Below are 16,054 nucleotides of genomic sequence, written 5' to 3'. Positions count from 1 at the left end.
CCGCTGCGCCACTAGGGAGGGCCTAAATATGTATTTTTTTGGGTTACTTTTTATTAGTTGTAAACATGAGTTTTATGCTATTAACCCTTTAATTTTACTGTTTAAACTTGCTTCTAACTTTAAGAATTTAAAATTTTAATCTTACATTGATTTCCTTTATTTTAGTAGAAGATACTTAGGATTGCTGCTATATTGTAGTTTTATTTTTAACTTCTGTTCTTAGATTTTTTTCTCTTTTTTTGGTGTTCCCATTTACCTATAGGAATTAAAACATTGGGGCTAGTTTGCTTTAGTAGTGAAAGTGACCTTTAAAACAGTTCTTTTTTCTGACTATTTCTTTCATGTATGTTGAAAGCTATACAAGATGTCTATTGTAACAGCTTCCTTGCACATTGATAAGTACATATATTTGAAGCAGTAGGTAATTAGCAAAGTAGTGTATGTTTGTCCTGAAGTAAAACTGCCTTGGTTTAACTCTCATAACTAGCTGCTAAAAGCATGTGATCTTGGGAAGTTTGTTTTGTCTTTTTGTACCAGAATTTCCTTGTTGTAATAATAGAGTGTGCAACTCAGGTTAAAATAATTAATAGTACTTTTACATGCAGCGCTTACCACAAGGCCTGGTATTTAGTGTGCAGCCAGTGTGTATTATCCTTGTTATTAGTATTGATCACAGTTTATAATTTGGTATTTCCTTTTATGGTTTGGAATATCTTAAGAGACTGAAAGAAGCTCTGGTCACGGAAAGTGATGGGTATATTAGAAGTTGTCAGTTTTGTTCTTTCCAAATAATAGTGTTTAGTTGCTAAGAATCCAAATTTAGGCAGTATGTATAAAGGATTTCATTATGATATCATTTCACATTTTCATCTTAATTGTTTACTGGTAGAGTAAAAGTTCAGACTATAAAAAGCTTAATAAAGATGTTGGGGTTCTTAACTAATTTGAAAATTAAAAATAATGTAAAACTATAAATGAACTATTTGTTTTTCATGTTTTTATTTTGCATTTAAGTAGTGATAAGGATTACTATTCATGACTAATGTGGGTAAAACTACAAGAGACAAAGATTTGTTAAGATCATAATAGGTGTGTGTATGTCTGAATCTCTTGCAGTTGAGCTATAACAGACATGGTCTCTATTCTCATACACTTTATGGTGAAGTTAAGAGGGACAGCATTAAATCATTACGTTTTTATGTATTTTTTCTTTCTATATTTTTATATCACTGTTCATTTTTGAACAGTTTGACTTCTCAGATGTTGTCCCCATAAAATTACCACCACCAAGACACCCTTGAATCATCACCTTAGACAATTGTGCTCCTCCCTCCCATTTTTACCTTTCTGCCTCTTCTAACAAATGTCTTCTATTTTAATTTGCCTGCTAGTTTTGTCTTTTTTCCTTTTCCCTTGCATGGCCTCCCTATGCTCCTCCTGTATGTGAAACCACCTGGTAATATATATTTTTTCCCTTCTGATTTACTTCACTAAGCATAATCCCTTCCAACTCCATCCAGGTTGCCACACATGGCCTATGTTTATCGATAATTTTTTATTACTAAGTAATACTCCATTGTGTATATATACTACATCTTTTTGACCAAGTCATCTGTTTTTGGCATTTAGGTTGTTCCCATATTTTAGCCATTGTAAATATTGCTGCAGTGAACAAAGGAGTGAATGGTTAATTCTGAATTAATATTTTTGCGTCCTTTGGGTAGATTCATACTAGTGAAATTGCTGGGTCATAGGGTAGATCCATTTTTAGTAGTTTGAGATTCCTCCAAATAGTTTTACATGGTGGTTGGACCAGTTTACATTCCTACCAACAATGTAAAAGGGTTCCTTTTTCTCTACAACCTCACCAGCATTTGTTTTCATGTGTGCCATTGTTACTTGTGTGAGGTGATACCTCATTGTAGTTTTGATTGGCATTTTCCCCATTATAAGTAAGGTTGAACATTGTTTCATGTGCTTATTGGCTATCTGCATTTCCTCTTTGGAGAAGTGTCTTTTTAGCTCTTCTGTTTACTTTTGACTGGGTTCTTGATTTTGTTTTCATTGAGTTGTGTAAGCTCTTTATAAGTCTTTGATATCAGTCCCTTTTGCAGGTTTGTGGAATGCAAATACTTTCTTCCAATCTGTTGGGTGTCTCTTCATCTCTTCTGTTGTACAGAAGCTTTTTAGTTTGATGTAGTCCCAGCTGTTTCTTTTCCTTCATTTTCTTTGCTTTGAGGTATAGGTTTTTATAGGTTTCTGCCTATGTTTTCTTCTATGTATTTTATGCTTTCAGGTCTTACACTTAGGTCTTTTATTATCTATTTTGAATTGATAACTTGTGTATGGTGTGAGGTAAAAATCTAGTTTCTTCTGCATCTAGGGTTCAGTTCTCCCAGCCCCATTTATTGAAGAGATTATCGTTGTTTCAGTGCATATTCTTTGGTCCCTTGCCATAGGTCAGTTGTCCATATATGTGTGGCTTTATGTTTGGGTTTTCAATTCGATTCCTTTGGTCTGTGTGTCTGTTTTGTTCCATTATCATGCTGTTTTAATTGTTAGGGCTTTGTAGTGTAGTTTGGAGTCTGGGCGTGTAATACTTCAGGAATGCTTTGTCTATTCGAGGGTTTTGTGGTTCCATGTGAATTTTATCTATTTGTTCTATTGAGATTTTTATTGGCATTGCGTCGAGTCTATTAGTTGTTTTGCCAACCTTGAGCAGGGAATGTCCATTTTTTTACATCTTCTATTTGTTTCATCACTGTTATAGTTTTGTTTGAGGTTTATTCTGTGCATTTTTTGGGGTACAATTGTGAATGGGATGGTTTTCTTGATTTCCTTTTCAGATACACTGCACATAGGAAGACTACTGTTTGTGTGTTTATTATTTTAATTAGGTTTTCTGTGGATTTCTTAGTGTTCTTTCTATGTCTTATCATCTCACCTGCGAATAGTGATAGTTTTACTTCTTTCCCTATTTGGATTCATTGTTTGTCTTTCTCTTGCATAATTGCTCTAGCTAGGACTTCAAATATTACATTGAAAAGCAGTCGTGAGAATGGACATCTTTGTCTTGTTTCAGATCAAGGGTAGGCTTTTAGTTTCTAATCATAAGAATGTATTGGCTATGTGTTACTTGTCATGTAGGCTTTTATTAAGTTGAGCTATGTTCTTCTTTTCCTAGAGTTTCAAGGACCTTCATCATAAATGAATGCTGGACTTCAAAAGTTTTCACAGCATCTGTTGATTAAATTCTCACATTTTAAAATGTATAATCTTAAATATAATAAGTGATAACATGAATTAAGGAAAAGTCATAGAGTGTGTGTACCAAGGTAACAGTTAGACTCAATGAGGAAACACAAAATAAAGGATGTTAATAGTGGAAATCTGAAGATGTAGATGACTGGTCTGGTTAAGGATGTTTTGGGAAATACATATAATGTACCACATGGAGAAAGCCTAAGGGGATGAAGGTTAGGCAAAGAGCTTTAAAGAAGGCCACCATATCAAAATGTGGAAAGTAGAGTATGGAGGGTATATAATTCTGGACGAAGCAGAGAAATAGGAATGAACCATACATGCATTTCAGGATTTGTTGACCAAGGTTAAGGATGTGGATCCGTAAAGAGCAAGCAAGTTTCAGAAGTGCTTGAAATTGGTGTGGCTTGATCAGAAAACAGGTTTTGGAAGGAGCATTTGGATGTAGAGAATAGATTTGAATGAAATAGAAGGCATGAATGAATGTGGAAGAGATGAGAGTTTATTACAGAGATGACTTTAACTTTGGCTGTTATTATGAAATTTGGCAGATGCCTTTAAAGATAGCAAAAAAAAAATTTAGTTTGGGTCTGCAAACAGGTTATGGCAGGGAGGGAAGGGCAGCATTAAAAAAATAATGTGGTTTGAGGCTGGATATTGTCATTGACCAAGGTAGGGGACATTTTTTTATGGTGTTGGCATGAGGGTCATGAGTTCATTTTCGTCTATTTTGAGTTGAAAAGCTTTGGAACACCAACGAGAGATGTACTTTTAGAAAATTCGATATGTAAGCCTTATGCTGTTGATACAACTTTAAGAATAATTGGTACAGATTGTGCAGAGAGAGATTACAGTATGAGAAAAGGGTCTGGAATGTATTGAGGCTCTAGGATTCCCAGACCTGAATGAGCCTTCACTATTTATTGTTGATAAAAGGAAAATCCCATAGTTTTGGGATAGTTTCTTATGTTTATAAATCGAATTAATGATTTCGTAAGCATTTAGCTGTTAAGTACCACTGCATTAAGTAGTGGGTATATAGGTAAACAAGATTTAATCCTACATTTTTTTACGTATTACCTGGACAAGTAAATCAGTCATTTTAATATAGTTCAGGGATTTTATTTTGAACTCCTAACACAGGGCAAAGTAATTTTAAGATTTGTTCATATATTTTTTTGAGAAAAGGATGGTAGCTTTCATTAGATTTCCACTGAGATTTGGGGATCACATTATTTTCAGTGTAATACATATTCTATGAAATACTGGGGCATAGTATAAGGGAAGGAGTTTAATGTGCTATGGAAATATAAAAATAAAATGCCCAAAAGGTGGTTTGGGGTGGTATAGCAAGTAATGGAAGTCATTGAGGAATAGACTTGAGATGTGAGGAAGAATGAGGTGTGGAGATGTGTGGATGAAGAAAAGATTTCCATTATAGGCAGCATCAACTTGTATAAAGAAAACATGAGGAGTTTAATTATTGAAAGTGTTTCTTTTAACTTTAAAATGAAAGTTGAGTTTGAAAAATTGAAATTTATAAAAGATTTAGTTGGTAAAAATTGATTTATAGTATTTGATTAAAAGGTATAATTATGTAATAAGAATTTTCAGTCCACTACCTGAAAGGTAGTTTGTAAGATACCGTAAAACAAGAACATCATGAAACTAAAGTTAATAAGTGAAGAACTTTCTTATTGAGGTTAAAATTTTAAGAAGGAATTTTGGTCAATTTGAAGAAGTCACATTAGAATAATTATATACAAGTTAAAAACTAAAGGACCCTAGGCCCTCCCTGGTGGCGCAGCGGGTTAAAGCACAGAACTGAGAATCTAAAGCCGCTTCCGCATGAGTTGCATGAGTTCGATTCCCGCCTGCCCCGGAGGTGACCACATGGTGTGGCAGACCTCTCCTGGCCCGCCCACTGCTCCCCTCAGCAGTGTACTTCCTCAGTCTACCTGTTCTGCTCCCCACTCTGTCTCTGGTGAAGCCTCTCACCGCCCCTGAGCCTCTGGCCTGTACCCCAGTTCTATATGCACAAATAAATAAATCTTTAAAAAAAAAACAAAAAAAAAACCAAAAAACTAAAGGACCCTAAATTATTCTAGTCTTTTTCTTTTAAGCTTTATATATATTTTTTAAATGGAAGATTAAGTACTATTGTAATTCTAAAAATTTATATTTTGGTGTAATTTCATTACTTAGCCAAATGTAGTTGTTTTGTTTTCTGTTTAGCCAGTCATATACTAGCTATTGAAAAGTATGTTTTGAAAAGATGGTATTATTAGGATAAAAGGCTTTCTATAGTTAAATGAGTTTGGGAAATTGTACAGTGAACCAAATTAAATGGATTAATTTCATCATTTTTTTTCAGGGCCTTTAATGTTACTGTGCTGTGAATCTTCAACTGAAGATGGTAGCATGTATAATTTGTATTTGAATCTCTTTTCCATAAGTATTAATTGTACCGATATTTACACATCATCTGGCATAATACTTTATGCCAAGCTTTACTGTTTTAAATTATCTTACTGTGAGGATACAGCTTCATTTTTTTGTTTCTGACAGGAGTCTGTTATTAAGATATTATCAGTTAGAAGTACATATTTGTCAAATTTTTAAAAATACTATTTATGATCTCCTGGCCCTCCCTGGTGGCGCAGCAGGTTAAAGCACTGCACTAAGAAGCTTAGCATGGGTTCGATCCCTGCCTACTCCGGAGGAGATCCACATGGCGTGGCAGACCTCTCCTGACCCTCCCGCTGCTTCCCTCAGCAGTGTACTTTGTCCATCTGCCTGTTCTGCTCCCAACTCTGTCCCTGGTGAATCCTCTCACTCTCTGCATCTCTGGCCTCTACCCCAGTTCTGTATGAATAAATAAATAAATCTTTAAAAAATACTATTTATGATCTCCTATAATTAAGAGTTTAACAGATACTGCAAGATGGAATGAAATGATTTAACCCTTTGTTTCCCTCCAAGTAAGTCTTTTCATAAGGAAATCTTAGTAGTAATCACTATTACTAAGTAATCTTGAGTAGCAACTCACAAACTTTGGGCCTCAAAACCCTTCTACACTATGAAAGTTATTGCTGTTCCTTTATTTATATAGATTGTAATCTATATTCATATTTGACATTTTAAAAATCAGAACAAATTTGAAAATATTTAATTCATCAAATAATACAATAATCCACTTCACGGTAATATGTTTATAACAATTCTAAAACAAATTTCTGATTAGGTTGGCATCGTAGATTTTGCGAATCTTTTATGTTTGGCTTAATATAAGAGCTAAAGCTTGTATCTGATTGTGCATTAATTCTGTTATGACTTGGTATGTCACGTGGCAGCTGGAAAACACCGTACATTCATATGAAAATGAGAGTTAATAGGCAGTGATATTTTAATATTATTTGTGACTTTTTCCTGAGGGACCCTCACTGCTACTCAGTGTACTTTGAGAACAGTTGAACTGTAGTGTTTGGGTACTACAGTGAGACAGTTTTTGTAATTTGATAACTTATAATAGAAAGTGAAAAAAAAAGGTCTCATTTTCTGTAATTCTCTTGAAAATACATTATGCTAATGCCTATTTACAAAAAGACTCCAGGATAGATAATAAAAGTGTAAGCATTTTATATCTTGCTTTTTCATATGCTAGCATAAATTGATTTTGAAATTACTTTTAAAAATGAAAAGACTTGGAGTAAGTTGATTTATAGTAAATATTTGTTTATTAAATCAACAGTTGAATTTGACCTTTCTATTTTTGGTAAATTATTTATAAAATTCAGGCACCTCTGTGGTGGCTCAAGCAGTTAAAGTGCACCACTATGACGGTATCCTCAGTCACTACAACACGAATTTGATCCTAGCCAGGGAGCTGACCCACAAGACGAAGCAGAGCTCTCCTGTCTTGCCCACTGTTCTCCCTTCAGCAGTGTATTTCAGTTAGTCCGCTTGTTCTGCCCCCTACTCTGTCTCTGGTGAATCCTTTCACCACACTCTACTCCCACGTCTTTGGCCTGTACCCAGTTCTTGTATGATTAACAGATAAGTCTTTTTTAAAAATTATAGAATTCAGCATAGGTGTTGTATAACAAATTTTAGATTTGTAATGAGAAAATGCAACTATTAAGTTTTTTTAACCCTTAATTCTTCTAATACCAAAGATTTAAAACATTTGTTAGGTATTATAGTTGGATGATTGCAGGTTTTAAGTTTTTGTAAAATGTTAAACTGAAGAAGCAGGCTTTTAGGTTATAATGCTTTATATTTTTTCATTGTTTAGTGTTTGCATTGACTAGCATTTTTTTAATTTACAACTTTCTATATTCAGGTTACATTAATTCTTTAACTTTTTTTATCAGCGGAGTATGTGATGGTTCAGGTAGCTGTTTTATTTTGAGTCAAGTGGTTTCAGAGAGTAATTGTGAACCTTTTCCTCAAGTAAGAAATGTCAAGTTAGAACAAACTACTCTGTTTTAAAAATGTATTTTATTTACTATAAGGAATTGTATCACTTAGCAAATATTTTACATGTCTTTCGCATAATAGGTGAAATATTACAGACATTTAGCGCCTGATCATTTGCTGCAAATATGTCATCGACTAGGACCTCTTCTTGAACAAGAAATTCCACAGAGTGTTCCTGGAGTACAAACTTTATTGGGAGCTGGAAGACAGTCCTTGTTACGCACAAATAAAAGTATGAACATTTCCTGATCAAATTTAGGCATTTTTTCCTCTCACATTTTCTCTTTGCCACATCTTTGGATATATAAAAATATGTGTGTTTAATAGGCTGCAAACATGTTGTGTGGAAAGGATCTGCATTGGCCGCATTGCACTGTGGAAGACCACCTGAGTCACCAGTTAACTATGGTAGCCCACCCAGCATCGGTAAGTTCTTTGAATTCATTATAGAAGTAGATAACTTCTTAGTAAATAACTTTCAGAATTTTTTTATGTGTTACTTTGTTAATTGGAGAATTTCATATTGTATCCATTAATAATCCATTGGTAATCTTAATGAAGAAGTAATAATTTGTAACAGATTGTGTATATTGTAATGCAGGATAATTTGCTCATTGTTATTTTATTTCTAACATAAATTGTTTCATAAAATATTTGTTAGGTTGATTGAGTAGGCAACTATACTATCGCACAAATTAATTACAATGGGATAAACAAAGATAGTGTGATTATTACTTTACATGCTATATTTTTTTAACCTTTAAAATTTCGTAAAAGGAAAAAAAATTTCGTAAAAGAAAAACTAATGCAGATAAATCTTCCTTTTGAAACACCTCCTTAGATTCATCCCTTTTACCTCTCTTGCTATGAAGCCTTTGTCCTTACAAGCCCTTGTCCTCACCTGGGTTGCTGTGGCATCCTTTAATCTTCCTATGGTTTTCAAGACTTCTCTTCCAGGTCATACTATATAACACTATAATATTAATCTTATTTATTTTACCTTTGCTATGTTGTATGTATAAATGGTTGGTTTAAGCTATTTTGTCATATCTTACATCAAGTCTCAGTTTCTGATTTTCAGAGACCTTCATATTTTAGTCATAGTCTTCTATCCCGCTCTATCCTGCCTAGCCAGGAATATTGTTTTCTTTCTTCCAGCTATCCAAATTTTAATCACTTCTTCCCTTTTTTGGGACTTAGTATACTGATTTCAGTATTACAGTTTTGTTTAACTTTCATTTAGTATTTATATAGTTATTTCTGTTGTTTACTTTGAACCTCTTTGTAGTCACTTATTTTCCATAACTTGAAAATAAAAGTGACTTTAAAAATACATGATGAAAGTCTGTCTTTTATTTGGATAGCTCATTCTTATGTATAGTTTTCTATATTTATGTTTAAATCTATTAAATTGGTTACTTTGAAGGTAATCTTTTTCCTCTGGTTGCTCTTAGGATGCTGGTGTTCCAATCTTGCTTGAGATTTATTAGGTTTCTTGAACCTATATTGGCATTAAAATATTTTCAGCATTAGCTTTTAAATTATTTCTATGCCAGTCTCTCATTTCTCCCCTGGGACTCCAATTAAACGGATACTGGGCTTTCTCATTTTGTCTTTTTTGTTAACCTCAATTTTATATTTTACACCTTTTTGTCTTTCTGATCCTTCTGTATTGTTACTCTCACCTGTTTTCCAAAGTCTATGTGATACTTGTAGCCAGTTATGAATGGCCATGTTTTATTTTTACTTTAAATATGTGATTGTCATGGTTAAATAATGATTTCCACATATAATTTTATATGATAAATGGCTATTAAAACAGCAAATGATTTGAGACACTAGAATATATTTACATTTAGAAAATTATGCTAAAAGGTAGGATGGTTTTTTAAGAAAGGGTACTCATTTGGTTATGATTTCTCTTACCTAAATATACTAGTTGCATTATTCTGCTGTGATACATAAAACTCAGTGTTTAGTACTGTCATATTTATAAGCCCTTATATATCCATTTGTCAGCAGTATTTACCGATATGAAAACAACCTGGCTTTAAAATCTTACCTAAAATCTAAACTATTATAGAAGCTTCCCCTATAGATAAAAGTATCATCTTTGAAAAATTTCAAAATCTATATAATAAGGGGATATATTTTCTTTCAGCACTTTGTTAGACATCCCCATGGCAATGAAAATTTAAGAATGATTCATAGTAACTTACTTTCTTCTTAAAACTTACTAGGTGAGTAATTATTGTGTGCCAGGCACTACACTAAGCATTTTCCATTTATGTTCTCTTAAGACTTAGTAGTCTGGAGTTAGGAACTGTTATTCTTACTTTACAAAAAAGAATCTGGAAACATAGTAAGGTTTGATGACTTGAACAAGGTGACATATTTAGGGAGAATGAACATAAACTGAAATCACTGCTTAGTCTCCATAATTATCAGTTTGAAATTGCAACATTTGGCTATTTAAGGAGACTGGTACTGGTATGTTTTGAAGGAGGATACCAAGTACTTATACAATTAGGTGAGATTTTAAAGCCAGATTGTTGTCATATCAGTAAATATTGCTGACAATGGATATATGGGGGGTTATAAATATGACAGTACTAATCAGTGAGTTTTGTGTACCACAGCAGAGAAAGGCAACTAGTATATTTAGGTAACAGAATTAATAACCAAACATGTATCTTTCTGAAAGGTTGTACCCTTCTGAAAGGCTGTTTTGTTTTTAGGGTTTAAGATATGTTTTTTACCCTTTCAATTTATATTTTCAGGCAAGTATTAGTTCTTTATGTTAAGAAGATACCTATACCAAAATACTAAATTTTCCTGCTTTAAAAAAAAGCATGGTTTCTGAAATAATTAAAAAGAAGTTATATAAATCAAAATGACTACTTATCTTAGTCATAGTTTAATGTCATGTCATTCACTTTGATGGCAGTTTTGAGTATCTTATTATTATAAAATTGTGAATAGGAGGGTAGTAAAAAGAAAAATTCATCAGAATTTTTCCCTGTGTAGGATAAACTATATTTTTTCAAGCTTTCATTGAGTATGGATCAGAATTAAAAAATAACATGAATATTTGTAGTACCACATACTTCTTTTGTAGATTCTTCTTTATTTTCTATCTGATTGTTTCTAAAGATTTTATTTGCTCTTCTCTTGGTCTGTTACCCATTCTCAGTGTGAGAAAAAAGCCTTAACCTGTTAGCTTTTCTTAAGTATAGACTTAAATATTTAATGCAGATCCACATAATCAAATTTGGACATATTTGATGTAAGATACAATTTTTTAAAATGTTTTTATTTGGAATCAGAAATTATTTACCCAAAGGTTGCACAGATAATTTAGTGTTCCTATATACTCCCTACACAGTTTCCCCTCATACTCTAATCCTACATTGTCTGGTACATTTGAGAAATTCAAGTCTGGTGCATTATTCATATGTATCAGATACATTGGTGCATTGTTATTAACTATAATAAACACCAGAACTTGTAACTTGTATCTCACCAATTTTTGCCACTAATTACTTTTTCTTGTTCTAGGATAACACACTACACTTTGAATTTGTCCTGGTTTTTTGTTTTGTTTTTTTTTTAGTAGAACCTCTTCCTATAACTTACAGTATTGTTTGAGATCATGTAACAAAATGATTTCCCTTCGAGTGTTTTCAAATTTCATGCAAACCATTGGACCTCTATTTATAATTTTCACATTTGTCGGAAGCTTTTAAAGTGTCTAAAATTTAGATCCCTTGATATTTGTTATTATAAATCATAAGTTAGTTTATTAAATAAGGCCTCTGTGTAGGCTCTTGAATCTATTTTTCGTTATCATTACTAGCATCCACATTTCAAGCCTTTAATTCCTATCTGGAGCACTATGTCATTCATTCATTTACCAAGTAAATGTTGAATTCCTGCTTCATGTGTGGCTCTACGATAGAACCTGGAGTTAAGGGGTTAAACAAGAACGTTGTCTCTGCTTTCCTGGAACTTAAAAGTTATGTCATTACTGCCTCCAATCTTCTTTATATTTTAGGATTTAACTCTACACCAGGGTTTGTAGCCTTTGGCCATTGTTTATATTTTGGGCCAGATAATTATTTGTTGTTCTGTGCTAATATCATGCAACATCTTGGCCTATGTACCTAGTAAATAATACTAGCAAACCTGTCCCATGCCCCATTAGTTGTAACAACCAAAACTGTCTGCAGATATTTGCATAGGTAAAATTCCTTCCAGTTTAAAATAAAGAAACATGGTTCTAAATTTTCTAAAATGCAAATGTTATCATGCCATGCCTCCTTCCCCTAGTGAATTTGAATGATCTCAGTCTTTTTTTTTTTTACTTTTTGAGATTAATTTTATTTAAATAAATTTATTTTTGTAGTTTACAATCAAATAGTACTGAGTACTGCTTCCATTCCTTACAACCACATTTAACTTTAACCCTTTCTTCTAGTAATTATCAACCTGTCATTATCACCACTTCAGAATCTGCTCATTCTGAAAGTTGGTATCAATCTTTTAATGTGGTTCATAAATCTTACCTTTTCCCCACTTAAACTTTGTGTCTAGCCTTCAACAATTATTTAACTGTTCTCAGATTCAGCCAAACTCTCTTTTATCTTTTTGTCTCTGTGTATTTTATTTCTTTCTGCAACCTCTCCATTTTATGTCCATTTGTGAATGTCTTGTCCATCCTTTGCAATTAAATATCTCTGGGCAGTAAATTAAGTGCTTATACTTACCTCTAGTTTAGTTTTTAATCACATAGCTGTGACTATTTACTTACTTTGCTTCTTCCTGCTATCCTGTTGGGTCCTAAAGATTGAGATTATGTTTTATTGCTCTTTGTAGATTCAATTTTCAGCATTAATAAATACTAAATGAAGCGACAGTAGATAATTGATGTAATGTAAATAGGGGTGGGGCCAGAAATTCATAATTCCATTTGGTATAGGTTTTGGTATTTTTTCCTTTTTCCTCCAGTCTCCCTAATTGCTTTGACTCCTGATGTGTTTACAGATTTGTTTTTTAAGGGAAATAAAGCTAATATTCATTATGCCGAAGTTCCTACATAAAGTAGGCATTACTATTTATATTTTCTTGTGTTTGCTTAAATTTTTTTGCAAATTGTGATTGACAAAAAATGTGGGATACATTTTGAGTGAGTTTCCTTTGGTGAGTTTAGTTGTTGCTTTTGTAGTGTTTTCATTTTCTTTGGTGTAAAGAGTGAGGTTGGTTTTTAGATCATAGATACAGCGCTATCTTCCCTTGCTTTTACCATCTGTGTTCGCATGTGTTTTATCAGGTAAATCCAGTGGTAATTAGGAAGCATTAACTGTTTTCCTTTAATTTTCATCACGCCTTTTTCATGATAGATTATTGGTTTTGATGTTGGATTTCTTATTTGCATAAGTAAAGCAAATTACCATACTAACTCAATGAACTCTGTATTTTTAACTTTTTCAGGGGACAACCTTTAAAGTTATAAGACTTGAACATCCTCCTAGACACCTTAACTGAGAAATTCACAATCATATTGAGTTACTTATATAAATAGAGCAGCAATTTGGTTATTTTCTTAAGGAAGACATAGGGAAGAAATTATTTTCTACAAAAGTCTTTAATTAAAAAGTAAAACTGTTCAGTAATACTTTTAGAACATGTGCAGATTTCATTATTAAAGAGAATCAGTATAGATTCTAATATAATATTTATAAAACATAGTGTGTCTTACTTGCTTTTTATAACTGTAAATCACCCCCCCTTTATTGTGAAGAAACTGAAACTTAAGCAAGGTAGTTATTAACTCTGTTATATCCCTGGATATTTTGTATCTAATCTTATGCATTTAATTTTCTATCATATATTGCACCTTTCTGCACTCTTTAATGTCTTTATATATTAGCTTTCTAGCACCCGTTCGGACTTAATAACTTGAATAAGGAGCCTTTTGAATTATGCCTTAATAAATGGAATCCAAAAACAATAAAATGTGTTTTTTTTTGTTTTTCAAGGTTTTACCTTGTAAGACACATTTTTAAATTTGAGAGAAAGCATTTAATCTTATAAAGAAAACTGAGTCATTTTGTTGGTAAAATGACTAAATTTTTTCTAAAATAAGACTTTATATTTCTAGTCCTGTTATTTCTTCCTCATATTGGCTTTTGTATTTAGTTATACCCCTTCTGACCTATTGTCTTGGAATTATCCCAAAGTAAATCTTACTGATCTTACTTCCTTTTCCCTAAAAATCTTTTTTTTTTTTTTTTTCAAGATTTACTTATTTAGGGGTCAGCCTGGTGGTGCAAGGGGTTAAGTCTCAGCAGTGTGAGGCTATCAGCAGCCCTTGTGGCACCAGCTTAATCCCTGGCCAGGGAGTTGATACACATGGTACAGCAGACCTCTCCTGACCTGTCCATTGCTCCTGTCAGCCAGCAGTGTATTTAGTCAGTCCTTCTGTTTTGCTCTCCACTCTGTCTATGGTGAATCCTCTTACTCCCTCAATCCTCTTGACCCCCCACACCTGTGGCCGACACCCCATGTATAAGTAAATAAATCTCTAAAAAAACTTACTTATTATTGTATAGAAGGACTGAGGTAAAGGTCAAAGGTGCTGGGGTGAGATGATTCACCAAAGACAGTGGGGAGCAGAACAGGCAGACTTACTGAAATACATTGCTAAGGGAAGTAGTAGATGAGACAGGAGAGGTCTGCTGCCTCGTATGTGGGTTAGCACCCTGGCTGGGTTTTTGCAGTGCTAGTACTGACACTTAACCCCTATGCCTCCAGGGAAACCCTACAGCTCTTCAGTTTTTTATTCTTGGAACATTTTCCATGCTTAATATAACTTAAAAGCATTCTACCTCTCTCATTTTCTTCTCTTACCATTTACCCTTTGCGTCCTGTGTACTAGCCTTCTTGACTTCTTTATGTTGCTTGAATGCTATATATACTCTTTCCAACCTCATTGCTCTGAGCATGTCTTTCTTCCCTGCTAGACAGCAATCTTGATGAAGGTAAGTACTAAATCTTTGTTACAGCCCTTAGCCCATTCTTGGCCTATAAAGGTGTTCTAGCAATGTTTTGACTCAACTTCAGTAAAAATGTTTGACATATATACAACTATAAAAAAAAATGAGTTTAAAAAATATTAAAAACATAAAACTGTTTAAACTGAAAATAATACCATTGCATTGTCTTCTTTTTGAGGTAGCATAAAACTAGTTTCCAGGAAAGAAAAGAGAAAGAATAATACAAATCTAGTAATTGTGCAATTCTAGTAAATTACAATGCTAGTAATTACATATCGTGTGCTTTTTTAAAAGTGCTTATTAATTATTGCTTCTTGACAATTTTTTGTTTAGCTCTTGGATTACTCATCTCTTCATTTTTATCATTTCAGTTAATACTTGTATTCCTCTGTTCAGATTATTCATCTTTGTGGTAACCCCTAAGTCTTAAAAACATGGTCTCTTTCATACAGGAGGTACAATTCACCACCACACTTGAATATTTAGAGATTTGGAGTTAGCTGCTGTGCCTATTAAATTATTTTAGTTGTAACAGTAAAATGAGAGAATACTTTAAGGCTTTTAAATTGCCAAGGTAATTATTTTCATTTTTATTCTTCTGTTCTCAAACCTCCCCATCCCTCTTTGTGTGAACAGAAAACTGACAAGGTTTTTCTTCTAATATTGCAACTGTTTCATACTTTAATTGAAGTTGGGTATTTTGTTTATTTGTTCGTTATAGTAATTTGTCTTTTTCGTATATAATTCAATTTCTAGTTACTGGTGCAGGATGATACAGAGATACCTATCTATGATAGATCGAGGATGGTACTTTAGGCATAAAGCAATTTTGTTAAATTATTTCTCAGATTAATTCTGACCCTCAAATTATAAATACTTGGTTTTCATCTACTTTCTTGCGCACATGCATGTGTTAGTAGCTTCAGAAGACTTGTTGCAAGCTTTCCAATAATGATCTTAAATTGGATTAAATGTTTAAAGTTTCTCTTTATATGCCTCCATCCCAAATAATATTGAATCTAAACTATTTGTGATGTGTTTCTTTCTAAAAGTAATCTAATGGGGAAGATTTTAGAAACAAAACTCATAAACTGAATTGATGACCCTTTGTATCATTTTATCATATCTGTCAAACCAGATATGGATTTCTTTGTAGTGTACCATTCAATCCAATGTCAGATAGGCAGAAGCTGTTTTCGGTATATAGTATACATTTATGTACTTGAATAGAGTCAGTCTTTAGGGGTTTTATTTTTATG

General features: G+C 33.0%; 1 protein-coding gene across 1 annotated transcript in view; it reads left to right on the top strand.

The window, feature by feature from the left end:
• The window catches only part of PHIP (pleckstrin homology domain interacting protein), a 113,200-nt gene that overhangs the window by 9,687 nt on the left and 87,459 nt on the right, over positions 1 to 16,054 (top strand). Inside the window, exons 3-5 of the mRNA XM_012730986.1 lie at positions 7,604 to 7,713; positions 7,822 to 7,972; positions 8,068 to 8,166. Coding sequence (XP_012586440.1) covers positions 7,604 to 7,713; positions 7,822 to 7,972; positions 8,068 to 8,166 — 360 coding nt within the window. The remainder of the gene's footprint in view (positions 1 to 7,603; positions 7,714 to 7,821; positions 7,973 to 8,067; positions 8,167 to 16,054) is intronic.

Source organism: Condylura cristata, unplaced genomic scaffold (genome assembly GCF_000260355.1).
Source record: "Condylura cristata isolate star-nosed mole 26May11 unplaced genomic scaffold, ConCri1.0 scaffold00001, whole genome shotgun sequence".
Lineage (NCBI taxonomy): Eukaryota > Metazoa > Chordata > Mammalia > Eulipotyphla > Talpidae > Condylura > Condylura cristata.
Note: the sequence above shows the minus strand (reverse complement) of the source record. Positions and strands in the feature narration are given on the sequence as shown.